The 22,503-nt window shown below is 39.3% G+C and overlaps 1 protein-coding gene across 1 annotated transcript; it reads left to right on the forward strand.

Annotated features, from left to right (window-relative positions):
* The first annotated feature begins 4,132 nt into the window (after window positions 1–4,132).
* Window positions 4,133–21,937, forward strand: GDF9 (growth differentiation factor 9). Its single transcript, XM_044069260.1, has 2 exons — window positions 4,133–4,259; window positions 20,877–21,937. The coding sequence occupies exons 1-2, from the start codon at window positions 4,136–4,138 to the stop codon at window positions 21,833–21,835; spliced, it is 1,083 nt and encodes a 360-aa protein (XP_043925195.1). The 5' UTR covers window positions 4,133–4,135; the 3' UTR covers window positions 21,836–21,937.
* The last annotated feature ends 566 nt before the right edge of the window (window positions 21,938–22,503 follow it).

Consider the following 22,503-nt stretch of genomic DNA (forward strand, 5'->3'; position numbering starts at 1 on the left):
CTCAGCTTGGTCAACTTATTCAAAAAAAGTTACTGAAGCAATGGATGAGGTCAAAACAGTGCACACTGCATAGCTAGACCTCACTAGTCATTTGAAACCATCCCACATTCAGGGATTGAAGGTAAAATCTCCCAGGTAAATGTCAACTACTATGCAATCACTGGGAAGCAACTGGTTCACAAATAGGGCTCAGAAAGTTCAAGTACCTCCTCCAAAAGATCTGTCACTAGTGGCGTACCCCAGCTTCAGTCCTTGTTCCACTCCTCTTGTCATTTACTTATTGAAGGTCAAATCTGATAAGAGCTTGTGCCTCACCCAATTTGATGATGACTGCAAACACAGTGCCATCATAAACTTCCCAAAGATCCTCCAAGAGGACCTGTCCCAACCAAATAGCTGGTGCCAAAACCGTGACTAAAACTAAATGCAAAGAAGTGTATAATTGTAGCCTTCAACAAACATGGCTCTCTTTGTAACTATCACATTGACAACATACCTCTGAAAACTGATACTGTAGTTAGGGATCTGGAAACCTATGTCAGCAATGAACTGTTTTTCAATCAACACATACCCACTGTTTTGCTTTGTTGTAATTGTAGAGCTTATATTTAAAAGCACTGCATCAAGATCCAGGGATATAATCGCTCCACTATACTCAGCACTTGTTAGGCCAATCATTGAGTATAATTCCCGTTTCAGTATGTACCTGGCCAAAAATTTGTCACAACTCGAATGATCACAACACTTCCTCACTTAAATAAAATCAAGGGTCTAATCTGTAAAAAAAACTGTGCAGACCATCTCAAAGCCTTGTCCTTCCTTTCAAAAGAACTACTGAAAGGTGACATCTTCTTTATGTACAGAGCTACAAAAGACCATACTGTCAGGACTACTTAAAATAACTTGGAGGGATAGGTTTGTATCACAGAGAATACCATTTCTATGGAAAAGCCATCCACTCTGCACAAAGCAAAATACTTCTCTAACTGTTTTCAAATATAATTTGCACAAATGGATGGGTAACCTCAAATGTACCCCCAGTTTAGCACATCTGTACCTCACGAATAGGCAAACATGTTATTGTCCTAACATATCCTTATTTTGTCCATCTTGGTTGTATGCATGGAAAATACAAGAGTGAACAACTACCATTAGAATGTAAAGCTAGGTTTCTTAAGATCCTCACAGATCAATAGCACAGTCAGTACCTATGAACCTGTAAGGAGGGCTATATTCTGTAGCACAGTGCCAATATGGATAGTTTGCCTCTGTCTCAAGGGCGCACAAACATTGAATGTATTTTCATTAAGAGGTTGTCTTCTTCAAAATAATGTACGGGGATGGTAAGTTAAATTTTAAGACAGTGACAAGTATGAGCAGTGCAGGTCCTTGAGTATTTGTAAATATCCCAATAGCACACATTTGTTTTCAGTTTTAACAAAGTTCTTTCAGTTTTTTGAAGTAATGAAGTTTCTAAAAACTCACTCCACATTCAGCCTCCTAGTACACATTGTTGTAGACTATGTGCAGGACTACTTTTTCAAAGTACCAGTGTGTTTCATGTAGACCCTTGGGTATTTACTAGGGAACCATGAGTAACATTTTTTATGCCTCACAGTGCATTAAGAATGTCAGAAGCAGTAGGCTGTGCTTGACCACTGAAGATGGGCAAGGACAACCAAAGTCAGTGCTCAGTCATGTAGCTGCTCCATGATGCTAAGGGCCAATGTCAACAAAACCACTTGTAGTCCAAATAACAATTTTAGTAAGCAAAACAGTTAGTACTATGTAATATGATGCAGTGACATGGGCTTGGTTTGTATTGTGATACGTAAAATCAAGCCAAACAAAGCAAAGATAAGAAGCAACAAAAAGAAAACCGTGGAAATGAAGCACACAGTTACAAGCATACCTCTCAACTGTACATATTTTTGCAGAATGTCCAGATTTTTGCATCATATTTTTATAGTCTGTGTCTCATAGAATTGTGATTTTCTGGCAAATTATTGAGGATTCAATTAGAAAATAATGACAGACATTTAAATTTCAGACTCCATACCCTTCAGAAAATTTATGCTAAAGCAAAACCTGTTATTTTAGCAATTTTCTAAGTTTACGAGAGCAGGATTTAAAAAAGTGTCCCTATTCTGGGGCCTTTGCCCCCTCCCCCTCCATTATTTATGGCTTTGTTCAAATTTCTTGCTCTAAGAGGTTGAGAGGTATGGTTACAAGTCAGTAAAATGGGTACGTAGATAAACTGAGAGAAACAATTTCCACGGTATGGATTATTTCACCATTTAAAAATTCTTTCAATATAAAGCTTAGTAGGTAACAGTAAGTAATGTAACATATAGTGATTATACCCTGTAGGTGTGGGTGTGAGTCCCTTAATTTCCTATTGCAATAGGTGCCTGTTTAGTTGGGCATACACAATAAAGGTAAAATAAGTACATTCTGAATTCACAAAACAGTACACATTTAATCCATTAACACAACAAAACAACAAATTTAATCAATACAGTTTCTCAAGCCAAATATGCAATTCACATTTTACAGTTATTTTACAATAAATGCATTCAGTCACAATTGCTCAACATGCACAACATCAGATTGGGACAAATAGGTTTGGAAAAGAACTTTGGTACATAAATCATTAGATGGATACACCATCATAAGCAGAAAGGGTTTAACATAGATTATGGTTTGCCATATAAAGTGAAAATACACAATGCAATGGGAGGACACTACCCATTTGTATATTCTTATCGGTACCACATCTTCTTTGTGAAGTTCTAAAGTAATTCCAAAAAAAAAAATGATTAGAAGACTGGGGTGGGAACTTAAGTTAACCGGAAGGGACAATAGACATTTGAAATGTATGGACTGAAAGAAAAGCAGGAAAGTAACAGGACAGGAGTACACAAAATAAGAAACAACATGGGGCAATTCAAAAGGAAGGCTGAGAATGATAAGGGTACAATCCACGGATTAAAAAGAAAGGATTTAAAACTGATATACAAATGTACTTAACAAGTGCAGCAAATTTCTAGAATAAGTTGTCAAAGAATACTGATGTTCTGAAAGATTTAGGAGAAATTGAAAAAGGAAGAAAGGAAGTCGGAGGGAAGTTGTCAAGCATGATTGCAACATACATGAGAGTTCAGCCATGTAATACAGGGACATTTATACATCCATGTAGTTTAAGAAAGCTAGCAGTCTGAATTTATACGGTAAAATAATGCAAAAGAAAAAACAAAATCTTTCTTAACAGCTAGATTTAGGGCTTGAATTTATTTATTTAATAAATTCCATTGACCTTTCTTTTCCCAAAAAAAAGAAAAAAGCTGGACATTTCCAGAAGCCACTTTTTGCCTTAATTGCAAAGTTACAAACTTGCCTAATATCCATACCTAATTAACCATAAAACGTCTCTAATTTTGATTCATAATTTTGCCCTATCCCTCAGAACTATTTTGAGCTTTCTCCTATATATTATCAATAGAAATCCACATAAAAAAACACAATTCCAATTTCTGGTTAATGACATACAGTTTCATCCATCCACCTCGACAACATTTCTAACTTAATGATTATGAAAGTCATACGCTTTAATTCTAGTTATACTTTTAATTGCAAGAGCTAACAGTAAACTTTTTCTTGCTGAAACCTCATATCATTTAATCTTTCTTGTGTTTAGATGCAGGCGCATTTGAATGCAATAAGACAAACCCAATAGTGCGAAATACAGCATCCTTTCTTTTTGTTGGGACCTTTCAGAGTGTGTTAATTAATTAATAAGGAAGAGATGCTCACCTGGTCCTGTTAAATGCGCCTGTCGGGGCGCAGCCCGCCCTAAGAGAGTACTGTCTGCTTCCTGCCATGATTGCATGCTTCGCCACTGGTTGTGCCAATGGATTCTTTCAAGTGCTTTTCTTTCCATCTGTCCATTGGGCTGGTCTTGTGTTGTTTGCTGCTTTGCTGGACTCCGGCAAGGGCTACGTCGCCCACTGTGAAGGGCAAGGTGGGCGCTGTTCAGAAATATAGTATCCTGGAGCCTTTGTTAAAGATTCTAAGCAACAAACAGGGAGTAGGTGGGGGTCCCCGCCGTAACCCCAACTCTCACCATCTCCGCTACATGAAGCGCCTCTACAAGCGATCAGCGACCAAGGATGGGATCCCAAAGCCATCCAGAGGTCACCGTTATAATACTGCCAGACTTTTTAGTCCACGCTCTGAAAGCCACATTCCTTCCGATACAGGTAACAAAAGTGTTAGCATTAGCTAGGGAGCATATAAGGGGGCTTTTTTTTGGGGGGGGACAACTGAGAGCTATGTCGATTATGCATTTAACTGTTTCTATAGCTCTCCTTGCTTGCCTCTGCTTTCCTTTTAGATTTAACTGTATTTTTCGCTGTAAATTTTTTGTTTTAAACACGTAACCGTTGCTTTAAAATACGTATAACATTTAATTTGTTCTTAGATTGACTGAGAATACCAAAGTAACTTGTGCCTTAAAATATGTATAATAAATTGCTCGTCATGAATGTCTGTACTTTCTGTTCCTGCTATGAAAAAAAATTAGAAGTAAGAATGTAAGATCTGTGTTTTTGTTGTGTCTAGCCTGTAATGTGCGTTCAGGGCAAATGTGTAGCTTTTTGGCTTTGGGTCAAAACTACCAGTCCCGTTAATTTGAGGTGCTTTGTAAAGTTAAAGTATTCTGGCAACATGAGACTATCCATATCTCAGCTGAATCTACAGCATGTCCAGATTTGTCTGTTTTCCTTTGCTCCTCCTAAAATTTGTCATCTTCTGGAAATTTACTGATGATTGAAGTCACTGAGTCTTTTGAATATCAGACTTCATCTTTCAGAAAATGTGTGCGAATACAAAACCTGTTGATCTAGTAACTTTCTATACCATTATATTTGGATTCATCCAAAAATCTAGTGCCAAAAATGGTTGAGATATGGCAGTATCCACACACATATATGTACCAACCACAGCACCATATGCCAAGGCTGTCAAAAAAAAAAAAACTTCCAACACCTTCAATACAGAGATCAGGTCTCTGCATAAATTCTGTCTCCCCATCCCAACCTTCTCACGTAGCAAAGAGTTGCAAGCTTTGTAGGTCATAAGCCTTCCACTAGCATAAACTTGGAGAATGCAAGTAAAACAGTTCTAATAATTAGCGACTCCATTGTCAGGCACACAAACTCAAAGCTCACAAGGTTGGAAAAGAACAGGGTAACTGTTGCCTCTATCTCCGGCAGAGGGTCCATAATATCAAGATAGCTTTTCACACCAGGCAAATTTAAATACACCTGAGTGTTGTCCATAGGAGAGTGACTTGCAGACCTCGACCCTTAGCAACACGTAGAGAGACCTATTGGATGCAGGCAAGATGCTGGCCTCAAGTGGAATTTTACCTTTGCCCAGACTAATGTCTAAATACAAACAGAAAATTGATTTCAGTAATTGGCTAAATAGTTGGTGTCACTCTGTGTGTGTGTGGGGGGGGGGGGGGTTTGGCAGAGTGCAAGTCTGAGAAGAGATTGAAGACTGGGTAACCTGCTTCACTGAAGATGACCTGAATTTCCTGCTCTATGACTTCTGCATACTGGCCAAAGCAGCTGCTGCCCCCATAGTACCTCTTTAGGTAAAGTCTGACATTATAAATCAGTCTAACACACCAAATTTGCTCTTCTCAATGCCAGAAGTCTTAAACTGCTTGATCTTGAAGCTACCCTGCATTTAGAACACACTGATCTCTATGTTGTATTAGAGTTGGTTTTACCTGTATTCACATTTTCCATGCCTTCAAACCTGAGGAACAGTGTGGAAGAAACTTTATTTTTGCCAGATATCAACTCTAGGCAAATATCCTGTGACTAATAGTGAATTTATTCAGCTCCTACTAACTCTTAAAAGTAATTGATATAGCTTGCTATCTGACAATATTCATGTCCCCAGTCATAGCCGGCTTTAGGCACCAGCGAACCCTGCAATCACTGGGGGCCCCCAAACATAGCATCTTGATATTTTGTAACATGTCTGTCAAACCAGCAAGGGTAAACACTGGAGAGATCAACAGCCCACACTGACTGATCTCAGGGTAAACCTTGGATTTGAAGAATAGCCGATTCTTCCAGTCTTCAGGAATGGTTTTCTTTTTAAGGAGTTTTATAAATACTGACAGAATACCAGGTACTATATTAACTGCTTTGCTGAAAATCAGTGCTGTGCCAAAAATAATAGCAGAGTAAAGGCTCAAAATCAGGAGCACATTTTAAATATTACTAACTTAAACAATTAATAGAATAGCACCTTTTGCATCAACATGCAGTTTTTTGGACAATAAGAAGTATAAAACTGGTCTAGTTTTATTGACTGAAATCCTAAATGATTTATCAGCAAATCAAACTTTTTATGAAGGACAGAGAAACATTATGACCAACATCAGGGAAGGTCTATGATGTCGGAGACGATGACCTGTATGCCTCACTCTTCAGTGAGTTCAATAAAAGTGACTTACCCCTGCTGATGTTTGATTGCTAAACAGCAGTCACTGACCTGGTGTAACAGTATCAGGGTTGCACAGTGTGTTGCTATTTGCCAAAATAAGTGCAAAATCAGTATTGCTATGGGGTGTGTGTGTGAAAAAAAAAATCACAGAATATTTTCTGTACACACACAGTGTCATGTCACATATATTATTCTTCTGGATATTAGTAATAAATGTAGCTAATTAATTATATTTCAAAAGTAAGACATAAAATATATCACAGAGCATTCAGACACTTAGATTTTCTAAGAGTCTGGTGACCCCCTACTCCCCAGACTATATTTAAATGGATTTGGGGGGGGACTCTAAATCATCCTTGACTCTGAGGAGGCCCCACAAAAGCTGTTGCTGTTTGGGGAAAAATGAAGTGGAGAAAAATGCATTAATTTCTGATTACACTCTGACCTTAATAGGGCTGTGACATGACCCTGCTAGGGATAAAGCTGAAAATGGCCTCTGCTGTCAACTGCATCAATTCTAAAACAAGCCTTGCTCAACCGCAACTTTGTATGTACAGAAAACTGCTGTATGTTATGTATGTGTATTGTGGGGGGGGGGGGCGGCTGAAAATTGTGTGGTTATTACTGTAATCTTCATCACAGTCAAACCTTAGAGGTGTGCACAGGAAGTCATTATGGCTTGTGTTTGGGCTGAAGATAGTGTGGCCATTGTTTTTTACTTTTCTCAGACCTCCGAGGTATATGTGTGTGTGGAGATATAGATATATAGATATATAGATATATAGATATATAGATATATATATGTCAGCAGTCAGTTGGAATACATGACTCTGGCAATTTGAACCTTTCCTTTCATCCCAATCTAACACCATAGGGACGTTTTGACACTGACTGTCTTTGTTGAGGGGTTAGAGAGCCAGGCACTATTCCCAGATAGAACCTGTGTATCCTCCCAACATTTTGTTAGTTTATTGAGCACAACTTAATATTTTCCTTGAAAAACAAATAAAAATAAGACTGAAATTCTTTTCTTATTCATGATTTTAATTAGGCCACCATTGGATTCAAAGGATGGGAAAATGCTCTAAAGTGCATCCCAGAGCATCTGTAACCCTATGGCTTTTTGGACCCTGGCTTTTTTGTGTTGTTTCCTAAATTATTACATCTGTGCTGTCTTGGTCAGGAAAGGTGTGTTGAAAGGATGCAAGGAAAACTAAAGCTTTAACAGCAAGAATGAATTTCTTTCCTTTATCATAATTTCTGTTTAAGATATCATTGGATGAAAAGGTTATGTAGAAAAAAAAATTAAAATACAATTCAGAGCATATAGAAAGTTATGGCTTGGTGAATAAGCTGAAGAGTAAAATGTAGGAAAAGGAAGAGACATGTAGTGTGCACAGTATGGGGAGACATGTAGTGTGCACAGTATGGGGAGACATGTAGTGTGCACAGTATGGGGGGAGACATGTAGTGCGCACAGTATGGGGGGAGACATGTAGTGCGCACAGTATGGGGGGAGACATGTAGTGCACAGTATGGAGAGACATGTAGTGTGCACAGTATGGGGAGAGACATGTAGTGTGCACAGTATGGGGAGAGACGTGTAGTGTGCACAGTATGGGGAGAGACGTGTAGTGTGCACAGTATGGGGGGAGAGACGTGTAGTGTGCACAGTATGGGGGGAGAGACGTGTAGTGCACAGTATGGGGAGACATGTAGTGCACAGTATGGGGAGACATGTAGTGCACAGTATGGGGGAGACATGTAGTGCGCACAGTATGGGGGAGACATGTAGTGTGCACAGTAGTATGGGGAGACATGTAGTGCGCACAGTATGGGGGGAGACATGTAGTGCGCACAGTATGGGGGGAGACATGTAGTGCGCACAGTATGGGGGGAGACATGTAGTGTGCACAGTATGGGGAGAGAGACGTGTAGTGTGCACAGTAGTATGGGGAGAGAGACGTGTAGTGTGCACAGTAGTATGGGGAGAGAGACGTGTAGTGTGCACAGTAGTATGGGGAGAGAGACGTGTAGTGTGCACAGTATGGGGGGGAGACATGTAGTGTGCACAGTATGGGGGGGAGACATGTAGTGTGCACAGTATGGGGAGAGACAGAGGGGAGGACTTGAGTGTGTGTGTGTGTCTGAAACAGTAGGCCTAGGGTGCCATTTCATCTAAGACTAGACCTGTACATAGAGTTGTTATAATGTATCATTGTTGCAACTAAATACCAGTAACTGTGAATGTTCCTTTGTGAGATGGGCCAACATCGTGTTGTAGACAGGCTTGTTGTAATGTAAGAGCATTGTAGCTACAGGTCAGTCTGAACATACTACTCCTAAAAGTCTGCAGCATGAACTAAAAGGATGCTAGGAAGGGGTGGCAATGACAGAGTGATACTTAAACTGAAAGTGCCTAGGGGGCCCCAAACTTGACATTTGCTGGGGGCCCCCAAAGTGCAAACACTGCCCCTGTCCCCAGTAGACCATTATAGGTTCCTAAATGTACTTGTGAGCTATCTTTGTCAAAATAATCCCTTATATTGGGTTATCAGCTTGTGTACTTTCACGTCTGAATTTGGATATACCCAAAGATTCTAAGACTTGGTAAATATTACCTTAGAACAAGCAGTTAAATCACCTGCTAAGAGATGAAACATTCTAAACCTGGTCCTCACAGATGACATTTCCTCTAAGTGTAACAAGCCTTTAGTATTTCCAGCCCTGGTTAAGTAGTACCACAGATAACTTTCTCCATTAAACCCACTAACTCCACGGTTGTAAACAAGTTTGAATGACTAAAACTAGCTTAAATTCCGTGAGCTATTTAAGATATTTGCAATGTCACAACTCCCAGTAAAGCTCCAGCCATTGCTTTTTCTTCTGAACTCTCCTCCCACATAAGTATATAGACCTAGCACTCCCAATGGAATCCTCCCACATAAGTATATAGACCTAGCACTCCCAATGGAATCAAATATAAAGGGATTTTAACAATGTGCAAATCTAATCCAAAACAGCATTATCTACTCCAAGCCTAAATGTATAATTAACGTACTTGGATACATTAGTGCTAATTTTACAGGAACCATCGCTGAATTTTTACAAATCTCTTACTTCATTTGCCCCCAAGATTGCCCTGGAACATTCCTGTCTGTAACACCACTTCAGTGGGCCCAGACAATTTACCAGTGACCCTAATTAATAGCACTAGGCACACCCCTACTGAACTAACCCCACAGTATGCACCTGAGGTTTAGAAAACTGCTGTAGTGGGACCTCTGCACAAAGGAGGCCCTACCCCCATACCCCAGAAATTGCAGGTCCATCAACCTAGCTTCCCTCATTTGCAAGGCCATGAAGCATACGATATCTGAACATTTTACAATATCTTAGTACAGTTATATAACTGGACCCACAAGTTTGGTTTTGTAAAAGGCAGATCATGTCTTCTCAGCAATAAAACCTCCTTTGCAAAGGTTACAGAGACGGTGGATAGTAGTCACTTTGTCCATGCAGCATATCTGGGTCTGGCTTAGTCCTTTGACACTACCCCATGTAAACAAGGTAAAACAAACTTAAAAGTAGATCCTTTATAGTAGTATGTTTGTGAGGCACATTGTTGTCCCACTCACTAGGCTGAACAAGGTGAAGGTGACAGTTGTCTATCAGGTGCCAGGATCCAACACATAACACATGCACTCAGATCACTCCACATCAAGTACAAAAATGGCTCAGTCATTGTCCATATGGGTGTGAATGACCTGAGATGTACCTCCCTGAACTACATGAAAAGAGATGTGATGGAACTCTTTGGATTATGTAGTCCAGCCAGTTATGACCCTAGGCCTGAGCAGTATTCTACCATCACCCAGAATTATACCACAGTATGAGCAGAAAATGATTGACTTCAACAATTGGCTAAGTTTCTTGTGTCATTCGAAGGGGATCTAGTATCTGTCTGACTGGGATGACATGATCAATAGACCTCGATGCTTTGCCAGAGACGGCCTGCATCTTGTCACCCCTGGGATTCCGGGTACTGCCTAAAGCTCTTGCCGCCCCTACACTGCCTTTTTTTAGGCAGTGTTCCAAAGACCAAAATTTCACCATCACAGCTACAAACAAATGCAATCTGAGGGTCATGCTGCTCAATGCTAGAAGTGTAAATCTCAAGATGCACTCTGTCGAAGCTCTCCTCAAAATGGAGAATGACATCTGTGTTGTAACGGAGACCTGGTTTAAAAAGGCAGAAAGCACCCCTGCACTCTCGGGCTACAACTCATTTCATACCTTTCAGCTCCAGAATACATTTGGAAGCTCCAAATGTGGTGGTATCTCCATGTTCTTAAAAGGATATGCACACATCTAGACTGGTAGCCCAGCATAATGCATCCAAGATACTTCAGGTACAACTCACACTGGGTAAGACAGTGATACAAGTAATAGCCTACTACAGAACCCAAAATATGTCCCTAGGCTCTCACTTCAAGTTCTTAAGCACCCTGGAATCTGTCAAGGTCCAACCCAATACTCTCATACTGGGTGACTTCAACTACCCTTCCATCAACTGGGAAAACTATTCAAATACCAATGTACAGGCCCAACACTTTCTGGAATTCTACTTCCAATGCCCAGGACCAGCTTATTCTGACCCCCACTAGAGGAACCAACATCCTCAACATGGGAGACTATTGCTCCACATCTATAGTCAATTCCTCCCTGGTTAAATCCAACCACAAACTGCTCACCATGGAAAGCTCCATCTCACCTACACCCACACTAAGGCGACCACCCTGAAAAACTTCTCTAAAGCTGACTTTGGGCTCATAAAAACAGGTGGCTAACTTCTCAGCACCCATGCCAATGGAAAATAGCTGCATGACTGCCGAATCATATACCAATGCACTGTATGAGCATGTACACAAATGCATGGACCTTGCCATACCAAACAGAACTAAGACAAAAAGGAAGCCAATCTGGTGGTCCCCAGCCATCAATAAACTGTACAACAGAAGGAAGAAACTGTTGCAGAAAAAAATGAAGTCACAAGATTAGAAAATCTCCTTTAGTCTCAACAAAAAAGATGAGATTACTTATCAAATCCTCTAAAGCCAGCTATGAAGGCAGAATTGCAGTTGACACAAAAAACAACCACAAAGTCTTCTATAGTTATATCAAAAATCTCCAAGGTATACCCTGATTTGCTTTGTTATTGCACAATGGCACTTCCTATACTGAGCCAACAGATATAGCCAACTTTACTGACGGATATAGTGCCAACTTTTCCCCCCAACCCCAAGAGCCCTATCACAATACCAGAAGAAAGCCTGGTACCCACTATTTCTGTGGCACAGATAAAAGCTGCATTGTCCAAAACCAAGAATACAGCATCCATGGGAATTATCCCCCCATTAGCCTGATGTGTCTGGTATGCAAAGCTTTGGAACACATAATCATGGACCTGCTTAAAGATATAGGCATGGACCTGCTTAAAGATATAGGCAATCTCCAAAGTCTTGATCCCACACAGTTTGGCTTTGACCCCACACAGTTTGGCTTTGTCAAGGGGAGATCCTGCCTACTGAACCTGGTTGACTTCTTGACAAGGCTGTGGATGAGGGTAAGGCAGTGCATGCAGCCTACCTCGACCTGGCCAAGGCCTCTGATACCATTCCCCACTCGGGTATCCTTGATAAACTCACCAAGCTAGGCATCAATCCTTACATTACTAGGTGAGTTGCAAATTGTCTCAGACAGGACCCACAGAATAAAAGTTGCAGATTTCAAGTCAGACTGTTGACCAGTCACGAATGGAGTCCCACAGGGCTCTGTCCTGGGCCCTCTCCTGTTTAGCATCTACTTCTCAGAAGTCCAGGCCAACACAGAAGGACTCTGGCTGACCAAGTTTGCCGATGACTGCAAGCTAGGAGTCATTATCAACATCCCAAGTGATGCAGACATCCTACAAAAGGGCCGCTGAGACTAATGACTGATTTTGGAACCATGGCCTGAAGCTTAACGCCAAAAAATGCATTATCCCCTTTGGAAAAAACTCTGTTCCCATGAATTACCATGTTGATGGGAGCCCACTGAACACTGAAGGAGCCATAAGAAATCTTGGCATCCAGGTTGACCATCACACTGTCACTGTGGTCAGAAAGTCCTCCTATGTAGCACATCTTATAACCAAAGGTTTTGCATCCAGGAAGAAAGAGGTAATCATCCCTCTCTATTCATCCCTCATTAGACCAGTCATCGAATGTAGTGCCCCATTTGGCATGCACCTGACCAGACACCTAAATAGCTGGAGAGGCCACAAAAGTACCTCACAAAAAGGATCCTAGGCCTTAAACACATGTCCTACATGGACATACGCAAGAAACTTCATCTGTTCTCAGTCTCTTATCTACTTAAAGGTGATCTCTGCTTGACTTACAAAGCCATGTCCGACCCAGCCCTACTTGAAATGCTACACCTAAAGAAATCCCAATCCCCCTGTGCCACATGCTCCAGAGATCACAACCTCATTACCACAATTAACAGAACATGCTGGAGGGACAGATTCATCTCCCAAAGACTGCCCATACTCTGGAACAAACTTTCCATTCATGTCAAGCAGAGCACCTCGCTGACCCTCTTCAAGAGAAATCTTGACAAGTGGATGGGTAACAAAGTTCACCCCAGGGATCACTCCAGTTGCCCTACTGGATAGGGGCACTGTGGCTGGGTAATTTCTTTGGGCTAGGCTTGTAAAGGCTCCAAGGCCATTAGACTAGTATACACCTATGAACCTGTGTATTACATACCTTCTGGAGGGCAGAGCTCTTGCAATAAAGGTGACAGGTGCCACTTCTGAGGGTAAGCTGTGGAGCACCATGGGGTTACATACATTTCTGATCTTCTTGCCCCAAACCCTGAACTATGGCTAAATTGACTGCTGTCATCTGTTGTCTGCATTAATACAGAAGCACTTCAGCAAAAATTAGTCCTTACACTTCAGTGGTGAAGGTGTCAAACTAGGTGGAAATTGCAACATTGTCACCTTTGGAAAATGCCCATCTATAATGCACAGCATAGCTAGTACCTTACTCCATATCAACACAGCGGTGTGGGATTTCAGCACCTGGGTCGATTATCTCGTCTTTGAGCACTGTGTTGTAAACAATAGTTGAGAGCCTATCTACCATAGCTATGTCATTTATGATAAAGAATGATGTTGGGTTTATGTATTCTACACTATCTGGACCAATTATTGAGCATTATGTTCCACCTAACATGTACCTAGTAAGAAAAATCATGCACCTAGAGAAGCCCCAAAACTTCATGATGATAAAGATTGTTGACCTAAAAATCTCTGGTTACTAAGAAACTAGAAATCCTATCTCTGTGGTCTGTTTCTTGTAGACTCCTTTGTTGAAGTCTGCCTGGCATATTTTCAGAGGACAAATGATTACAGAGATGCCCAAACCAGGGATATGCACCTCCATCAGCATATAAATAGGTTGATCCATCTCTGGAACAAATTACCCTGCATGTTGAGCAGACTAACACTTACCTCCTTGACGTTGATTGGATGGGCACCCACAATTTCGTCCTTGGGCTGATGTGTTTTTCCCTCCTAAAAGTGAGAAGTACTTCTAGAGATCAGCATCTCGCAAGGTGCAAGTGGTCTTTAGATATGTTTGCCTTGAAGTTTTGTATGATCCTATGAACATATACAAAGGTAACAACATGGAAATGAGAAACCTCAACCATATGTTTCAATCTGCAGACATTGAAAAGGGTACAAAGGCTCTTGAAAAATAGGTATATCCAACTAAAAATCTGAACATACAATTGGTATAAAATTTGTATACTCAAAAGTACAGAAATCCAATTTCTAGTAGGGTTGTGAAGTTATACACAACAATACAAGTTTAAAAACATGAGTGTGCAGCAATGTGGGTCTTTCCTTACATTACTGGTGCCACCACTTTACTGGCTATATGGCCTAGTTTCACATGTTCTATAATGGCTTCAAAATCGTGTGATGATGGATTCAGAAAATCTTGAAGTGGTAAATCGAGCATGAAAATAGGGACAAACCTCCAAAAATAGGTGCAGCATGTGAATAGGAAAATCCAAGCCTGAAAGTGAATATGTACATCAAAACAAACAGTTGAGAGGTCTAGTAGCAACTTCTATCTCAAATCTGAGTATCTCTGGGAGCAAGACAGGAATTGTATTACAAGTACTGAAATAGAGTTCAGTACGTGCACATTGCATTGTTAAACTGGGCCACTTTTCCAGATTTTTCTTTCAGTCCTACATTTAAATCTATCTTATTTCAGAGTGACAAACTTTTTTTTCTACTGACCAAAACTGTTTATCTTCAGGAATAAATTTGTGTTCATAAACTGCACTCCTAAAAGTGCTTTTCCACATGTTAAGACTTTTTTTTTTTTTTTTTGGCTTGTATGAACTAAACAAGTTCTTGCTTCATTTATTGTAAAGTGAATAACTTCCATTTTTGTATCCAATAACAAGAACATTTTGGTGGGAAAGTAGTAGCATTTTGGTGGTGGTTTACTGGTCAATAAATATTGCATGAGATGACTCTGTACTATTAAAAAAATAATACTGTCAGTTATTGCAAAAATAATGGCTACTAGGAAAAAGGTGTTTTCAACATGTAATCGATTTACAAAGCAAGCAGGTATCTAGGCTACTCTGAAGTCATTCACACCAGCTCCATCAAAACAATGAGTGCACAAATGTTAATATGTAGTCCTGGCTGTATCATGCAAAGCAGGCAGTTGCCATGCTGTGCACAATAGGAAATTTCACTTTGGACAGTGGCCTTGTCCTTTATGTTGCAGCCATGAGTTCAGCTATTATGTAGATGCAAAACAGATTTTAGCAGATAATTCTTATGATTTTAGAACCATTCAATTATTTGCTTGGCTTCTACAAAACAGTGGGCAGCTACCTCTCCAAAAACAATGTAATTGTTTACTACTTACTTCATTATTCTTATACAATTTGTCTATTTTTATAGTACTGCAAAACCTCAGAGCTTTGTTTTGGACAACCGTAAGGCTACTAACGTTGCCTTCTTGTTCCAGTATTTCACTGATTTGCTTAATGGCTCCAAATGTACCAAGTTAAAGTTCTTGCTGTTTTGCACACAGTTTTCCAATGATGCATAGATTTAATGAGCACTTTTTGGCTTGTAAACTTCAGTAATGGCTTGAGTTGGCCCCATACCTTGCCCTAAATCTGTATGTAGTTGCAGGTTCAGGGCTCAGATATGTAGGCTGCCATGCAGGGCAGCAGTCTTGTTTGTTCAGATTATGGCCAGGATCAGAATGGAGCTTAAGAAAAAACTTAAATGGAAGTTAACTGATGTGTTAATTGTTTAATGTGAATGCCTGATGCAATGACACAATAGGTTTTCCTTGGTCTGTTAAGGCAAAGTGTGAACTATCGCATAGTTTGCCCTAATGGTAAGAAAACGCACCCCCTTTTACTGCCATGCTTCATTCAAACACTGACCTATTCATTTAATTTACTTACTTTTAAAAGTCTCAGTTCATATTTTGAACACATTTTTTCTATTAAATTATTTACATGCACTGTTTTCATGCATTGTACATGTTTTCTTATTTAACAATCATTCACTCCAACATTACATAAATTGTTCAAATCCTGCCTTCCCTTAAATTTTCACTCCGCCTCTTAAACATTTATTGTGCATGCATTGTTCCCATACATTCTGTTTAATTCTACGTAAATTGCTTCTTCCCTTGTCGAAATATTCCACCTCCAATTAGTTTATCACTTTTACAGTGTTCAGTACTTCAGTTATGGTCTGTTTATATTTGATTTCCATTTTTCTAGCAACTGCTACTTTGGGAGCCAACAGTGTTTAAACTTAAGGCCTTACTATGTCAAGGCATTTCAGTTTCTGTATCCCAGCTGAAATTATGTCCTTGGTTACAGCTGTTTGCTTCTTGTAGGAAATTTTTATAATCTGCTGACTCGTTACTTTTCACAATACCTCTGTTTCCCAATACGCCTCTTGCCATTTGCTATCTAACTAAGGAAAAATTCCCTGAAGTCTGCTTGGAGTAGAACAATGGCAATGCAAACAGCAATCGAAGCAAAAATCTTAAAACCTTGACTCTGCTGCATACTTGAGTCATACAAATATCCTCCCACTGATCCTTTGTATATTCCCAATCTTTAACATTTTCTGATCGATTCTTATAGTTTGTATACAGTTAATTTTATGCGTTCTACTAATTATCCCTCTTTAACAGCAGCTTTTGTTCTAGACTCAACTAAAATCTCAGCCAGCTTGGTTTTCCACTTAGTCTCCTATTCCTTACTCTCTGCCTATATAATCAATCCCTGGTAGGGAAAGCAGCCTTTAATCTGCATTCCAAACTTCTGCATTGCCTCATCCCACTATGTTCCCTTTTTAACCCATAGTTACTTGCTCCTAATACACTGGTTCTTTTGCTGACTTTCTCTGATTTAATTGTAGTCCCCCTTCTCTGTTTTCAATACCCCTACTTGCAGCCATCCTTATTAGTGAAATCTCCATTCCTCTGACATGCTTATACTTTCTAGTTTATTCTTCTCCTTAAGGGCCTACATCCAGAAATCCTGTGCTCTCCTTATTTTTTGACCCCCCCCCCCAAAGTTCATCATTCCTTTTCCACTTTGTTTTGTAACTACCTGCTTACCTGCTTGTGCTGTAAGAGTTTTAACTATGTAGCTCTAAAGTGTCCTTTCAAATCCAGTAATCCTAAATGGGTCTAAATTAGTTTTAAATTTCTTTTCAGTAAACACATTCGTCGATCCCTATTCAGCAAAGATCAGTTCCCGTTCCTCATTCTCATTTCTTTTTAAGTGGCATATAAATGGCAAGTCTACCTTTTAATTAGAAGGTTTCTCCTAATACAAAGTTCCCATGGGGCCTGTACTCCAACTCCCCGTGACTGTGTACAGAATACTGCAGATTGTTCCCCATTTTCCTGATATCTAGCCACTAAGCTATTGCCTCTAGTACCATCTCCTATTCTGGATATATTATCTATCTTTTTACCAGGAGATTCCTACTGTGACTTCTCACATTTTCAGTGAAAGCCCGGGGAGAATAGCTCCATAGATCAAGTTACATAACAGAAAAAATGTACTAAATATAATGCAGAGAACACAGTGTGTTATATAGTATCACATTACATAGGATAATGCAGAGTACCTTCCATATACATTTTGAGCTGTTGAAATGTGAAGTAAATAATTAGAGAGGCATTTGGCATTTAAAAGTAGCTAACCTATCTAGTGAGATTTTTAGTCACAATATATAAAGTTGGATAACACGTGGAAGTGAAATGATTATTCTGGAGGATGTATTTGATATAGCATTCTGGTAGATTGCTATATATTATATATATATATATATATATATATATATATATATATATATATATATATATATATATATATATATATATATATATATATATATATATATAATCTAGTGGCTGGGATAGAGAGAAGGTGAAAGCATGTATGAAAGAAATCTGGGGTTACAGGGAAGACAAATTGTTATAGGGGAGAAGTGAATTTTATATTACCCCATACCTTTAGCCATACCATCCCTGTAGAGCTCTCAATGTCTGCTCTGGAATGAATATATTTCTTGCTTTCCTTAAAAGCAACTATGAAATAAATAAGATATCCTGTGTTTTATATTTTCTACTAGACTTTTAAACAAATGACAAAATTGACTTCTTAATAAGTATGGCCCAAATTTCTCTTGTATTTGAGCCTTCAGCTATGCCACTCTAATTTCTAATTCCAAAATCCTGTGAAGACTAATTTCATTCAGCAAATGTGTGCATTCGACATTCTGGACAGAAGAACTCTAACAGGCATTCCTCATCGGCTGGATATGCTCAATTAACAGCAGATGTGCCCCATTCTAGACAGATTTGCACAATTGTTGAATACAAAACTGCACAATGGTAAAATGAATACTATTCAAAAAACATTTTCCAGTAAGCTTCCATTAATTTTGTAAATATTTGCCAGTAGCTTGCTTTCAAATAATTTGGGACTACATTTTCTGCTTGTATGGCCAAAGGGTGACTTGTATACTTTCTCTACATGTCTTTGTCCCAAATCCATGCGGACTTTACCAGAATTAGTCTCTCCAGTGTTCAACAGAAGATTACGGTCAGTAGGCTTTTAAATGTGTGCCTGCTATAATTTCCTTTGTTTTGAGGAGATTTCTGCCATGTTTGTTTGAATGTAGAGGCAGGAAAGGAGCAAAAATGTAGTCTTTATGTTTGAATTATTTGGTGGGTGAATCCCAACCAGCTCAACTCTGAGTAAAGTCCTTATCAAGTAAAGTGTTGGCACTTTCTAGGGAAAGCTCCATGTCTTAACAAAATTCAAGTTATTGATATTAAACTTCCATTCCTCTGTATGTTCTCTCTCTATTCTGTGTTGAATATTCACTGACCGTGCACTTTGTTTACAGCTCTGCCAGTTATTCATGGCATTGATGTAGGTCACAAACATATCCACGGCATCTTCCTTTCTTCATTCCAAATATGTCTTCACCGTAAGTGTTAGAGCTGATTGTTCGTTTCTTTTGCATGACAAAAGAAGATTTTATTCACTTTGCAAAATCCACTGTTTGACATTCTCCTACTTCTACATAGGATGGCCATAAACCGATACTTGAGGCAAGTAATGCATTTTATGGCTGGTACTGAAAAATGTTTTGTATCCTGACATGTGAATTCAAAATGTTTTTGTCATGCCTTCTGTGATTGTTTTAATTTCCATGCCTTTTGTCCCAGGCTTCATTTTTCTGTATTACTATGTGCTGCAGTCTGTATTGCCAGTCAATGTTCAGCATGAAAACTACCTGTGGGGGTGCTCTTATAGATGTGGAATTGCAATGTTTAGGTTTTGATTTTAAATCCATTAGTGAATCAAATTTTAAACCTAAATATGAATGCCTGTTGTGAACTTCTAAATGAATTATGCAAAATCACGGTTTGGACCTTTAAACGTCAAGAAAGCTGCTAAATAATGTATAGCATATACCTTTCATTCCCAGGGCTATAAACTAGTTACCTGTTTGTAATTCCTTAAGATTAAAAAAAAAAAAGTCATTATTTAATTTTCTAATCAATAGTCTCATAGCCTGTCTTAGGCATAGGCCAACTAGGCAACCTCCTAGGGTGCATATCTAGCAGGGGTGCTTTTCCAGTAATCTGGCCGGTGTAGGTAGACCAGGATGGGGGTACCAGATGGTGTCGGGGGGGGGGCACTGTGGAGACATTTGCCTAGGGCACCAGTTACCCAAAGACCATCCCTGCTGAGTGCCTTCTATACTAATGGTAACTTGTCCAAGCACCTGGCTTCTCATTTTGTGTGCGATAATATTGAAACAGAAAACTTTACTTCCAAGATGGAAACACTGAAGTATGTGTTCTTGTAAATGTGTGGTAGTATAAATCTGTATATAGAATGACAGACAAAATGTGTGTTGCTGCTGCCCTGCTGATTCTCTGTTGGAGCTGATCCAAGCAAAGTGCTGGCACACACTAACACAGTACAGTCTGCTGGCTTCCTCCTATTAAAATTGAGGGGCATGTCCTGTGTTTTTTGTGTGTATGTATATACACGTGTGTACACCACACTATAGGTTTACGCTGTACTTATAGTAGTGATACATTATCCCAATGTCATCTTGCAGTCTTCAATTCAAGGTACCACCCCCACCCCAACTTCTGTTAATGCCTTAAAATGTTTATAAGCATACCCATTTCATTATGGCTGCCACCATTTCAGTGAGTGAGATTATATAATGTATATCTGCACAGATGACGTGGATTTTATGAGAGTGGTCTGTTTTTGTATGTTAATATTTGTCTCTGTTGTGTTGATTTTTAGAGAGCCCATTATGAAAAAGTGAGCAAATATGACTGAAATCTGTTCTGTATTGCTTGTGGCAGAATGGATAACTGTACTTGTCTACACAAAAAGGATAGGGAAAGATGGAAAAATATTTCTCAAATGAAAATACAGGCAAAATGTCTTCAGAATTTTACTTCAAATGTGCAATTTAGATTTTTTTATTATGTATTATTGCATTGAATTTACTTGACTTTATGAATGAAGAAATGTGTAGTCATGCTGCATTTTTCAACTCGCTCTATAAAATAGCATGTGTCTTTTAGCTTAGCTTAAAACCATTTTAAACATAAATTAAAATTTTGGTTCTTGGCCTCTCTAGATACTGTGTATGTCTTAATATTTTTTTTTCTCCTTTCCAGGGCATGCTTACTCTCTGGATTTGTTCTTTAATCTGGATCATGTTGCTGTTCTAGAGCAGTTGCTTAGATCTGTGTTACTCTACTCCATAGACAGAGTTGCACCACTGCCCTCTTTTTGTAGCTTCCAGCTCTTAGTCAGAGAGGAAGAGGACTCTGGAAATCTGATGTGCTTCAATACCCCACATTCATTTGAATTTGATCTAGAATTCAAGAATAACAGCAGGCATCGCTGGATAGAGGTCGATGTGACTTCTTTCCTTTATCCATTAATCAGTTTTCACAAGAAGAACATCCACATGACTGTGAATATTGCATGTAGGAAAGAGAAAATGCAAGAAAAGAGTTTTGAAGAACCTGATGCATTGCTACTTATGACTCCTTCCCTCCTTCTGTACTTGAATGACAGCAGTGAACAAGCCAACCAAAACTGGAATACATTTGTGCATCAAAGTAGAGAATGGTATGGTGGCAGCAGTATACTTCTGGGTCAGAACGAATCCACTGGAGAGCAAACACAGAGGAAGCAAAAATCAACTCGTGTCCGCAGAAGTCAAAGTAATAGTGCAGAGCAAAAGAATCGAAACCCACCATCAAGCTCTACCTTAAATTTCATTGAGCACTACGAAAAGATGGAATTTCCAACAAATGAGTGTGATCTTCATGACTTCCGACTGAAGTTCAGCCAGTTAAACTGGCACCATTGGATCATTGCACCCCATAGGTATAACCCTCATTACTGCAAGGGTGAGTGCCCAAGAGCGGCAGGGCATCGCTATGGCTCTCCTGTTCACACAATGGTGCAAAATCTCCTATATGAAACGCTGGATGATTCCATTCCTAGGCCTTCATGTGTTCCTTCAGAGTACAGCCCTCTGAGTGTCTTAACAATCGAGACAGATGGCTCAATAGCCTACAAGGAATATCAAAACATGATCGCTATTAAATGCACTTGTCGCTAGATCCCCTCTCATTTAAAGTAAACACTTTGTCATTTCAAATGTAAAGTTGAGAAGCTGTCCTAATACAGTACAATTCATTAAACTGCACTCCTCAGGAAATAGAATATGGACCTTATCTCTACTAGCCACATGTTTGTGCTCTGCATCAAAAATGACTATTCCAGCTCTTCTTTTACTGAAGTTTTTCCTCAAATGATTTTCCTTTCTTTGGCTTCCTCAGCTTTGTAATTAGAATAGTAACATGGTATGCATGTTTTTTTGGAGGTGGGTGCAGCAAGTTATTTTCCTTTTGCTAAAGTACTTCCATATTTATGTAATTTGCTGTTCAGTGAAACTGGAGTTTGACTAGTTGCTTTTGAGGTATTTTTGCACGTGTACAAGACTAGCAGAGTTAAAGTTCTATAACTTATCAGAAAGAACAGATTGCAATAGAAAAAGATGGATGGTGGTTTAAGTATATGCATCTGTACATGGCAAATAACATGAGATCAGATAATATAATTGTCCAAATACCAAATTACAGGCTGACTTTAAGGTGGTCTGTTGCATTTTGTAGTCTGAAACAAGTTTATCTTTTACTGGGAAAATGGTTGAAATGAATCCAAAGAATTGGATGAATTTCAGCTGGGGAGACTGGTTTAGATTGCACAAAATATTTCTTTTGTACC

This window comes from Protopterus annectens, chromosome 4.part0 (assembly GCF_019279795.1).
Source record: "Protopterus annectens isolate FY-2018-M chromosome 4.part0, PAN1.0, whole genome shotgun sequence".
NCBI classification, from domain to species: Eukaryota; Metazoa; Chordata; order Ceratodontiformes; family Protopteridae; genus Protopterus; species Protopterus annectens.

Bases quoted from the DNA above. Each gene is read 5' to 3' on its own strand.
- GDF9 (XM_044069260.1), top strand. From the start codon at position 4,136: ATGAAGCGCCTCTACAAGCGATCAGCGACCAAGGATGGGATCCCAAAG. The intron at 4,260-20,876 runs GTAACAAAAGTG...TCTCCTTTCCAG, and splicing joins CCACATTCCTTCCGATACAG to GGCATGCTTACTCTCTGGAT.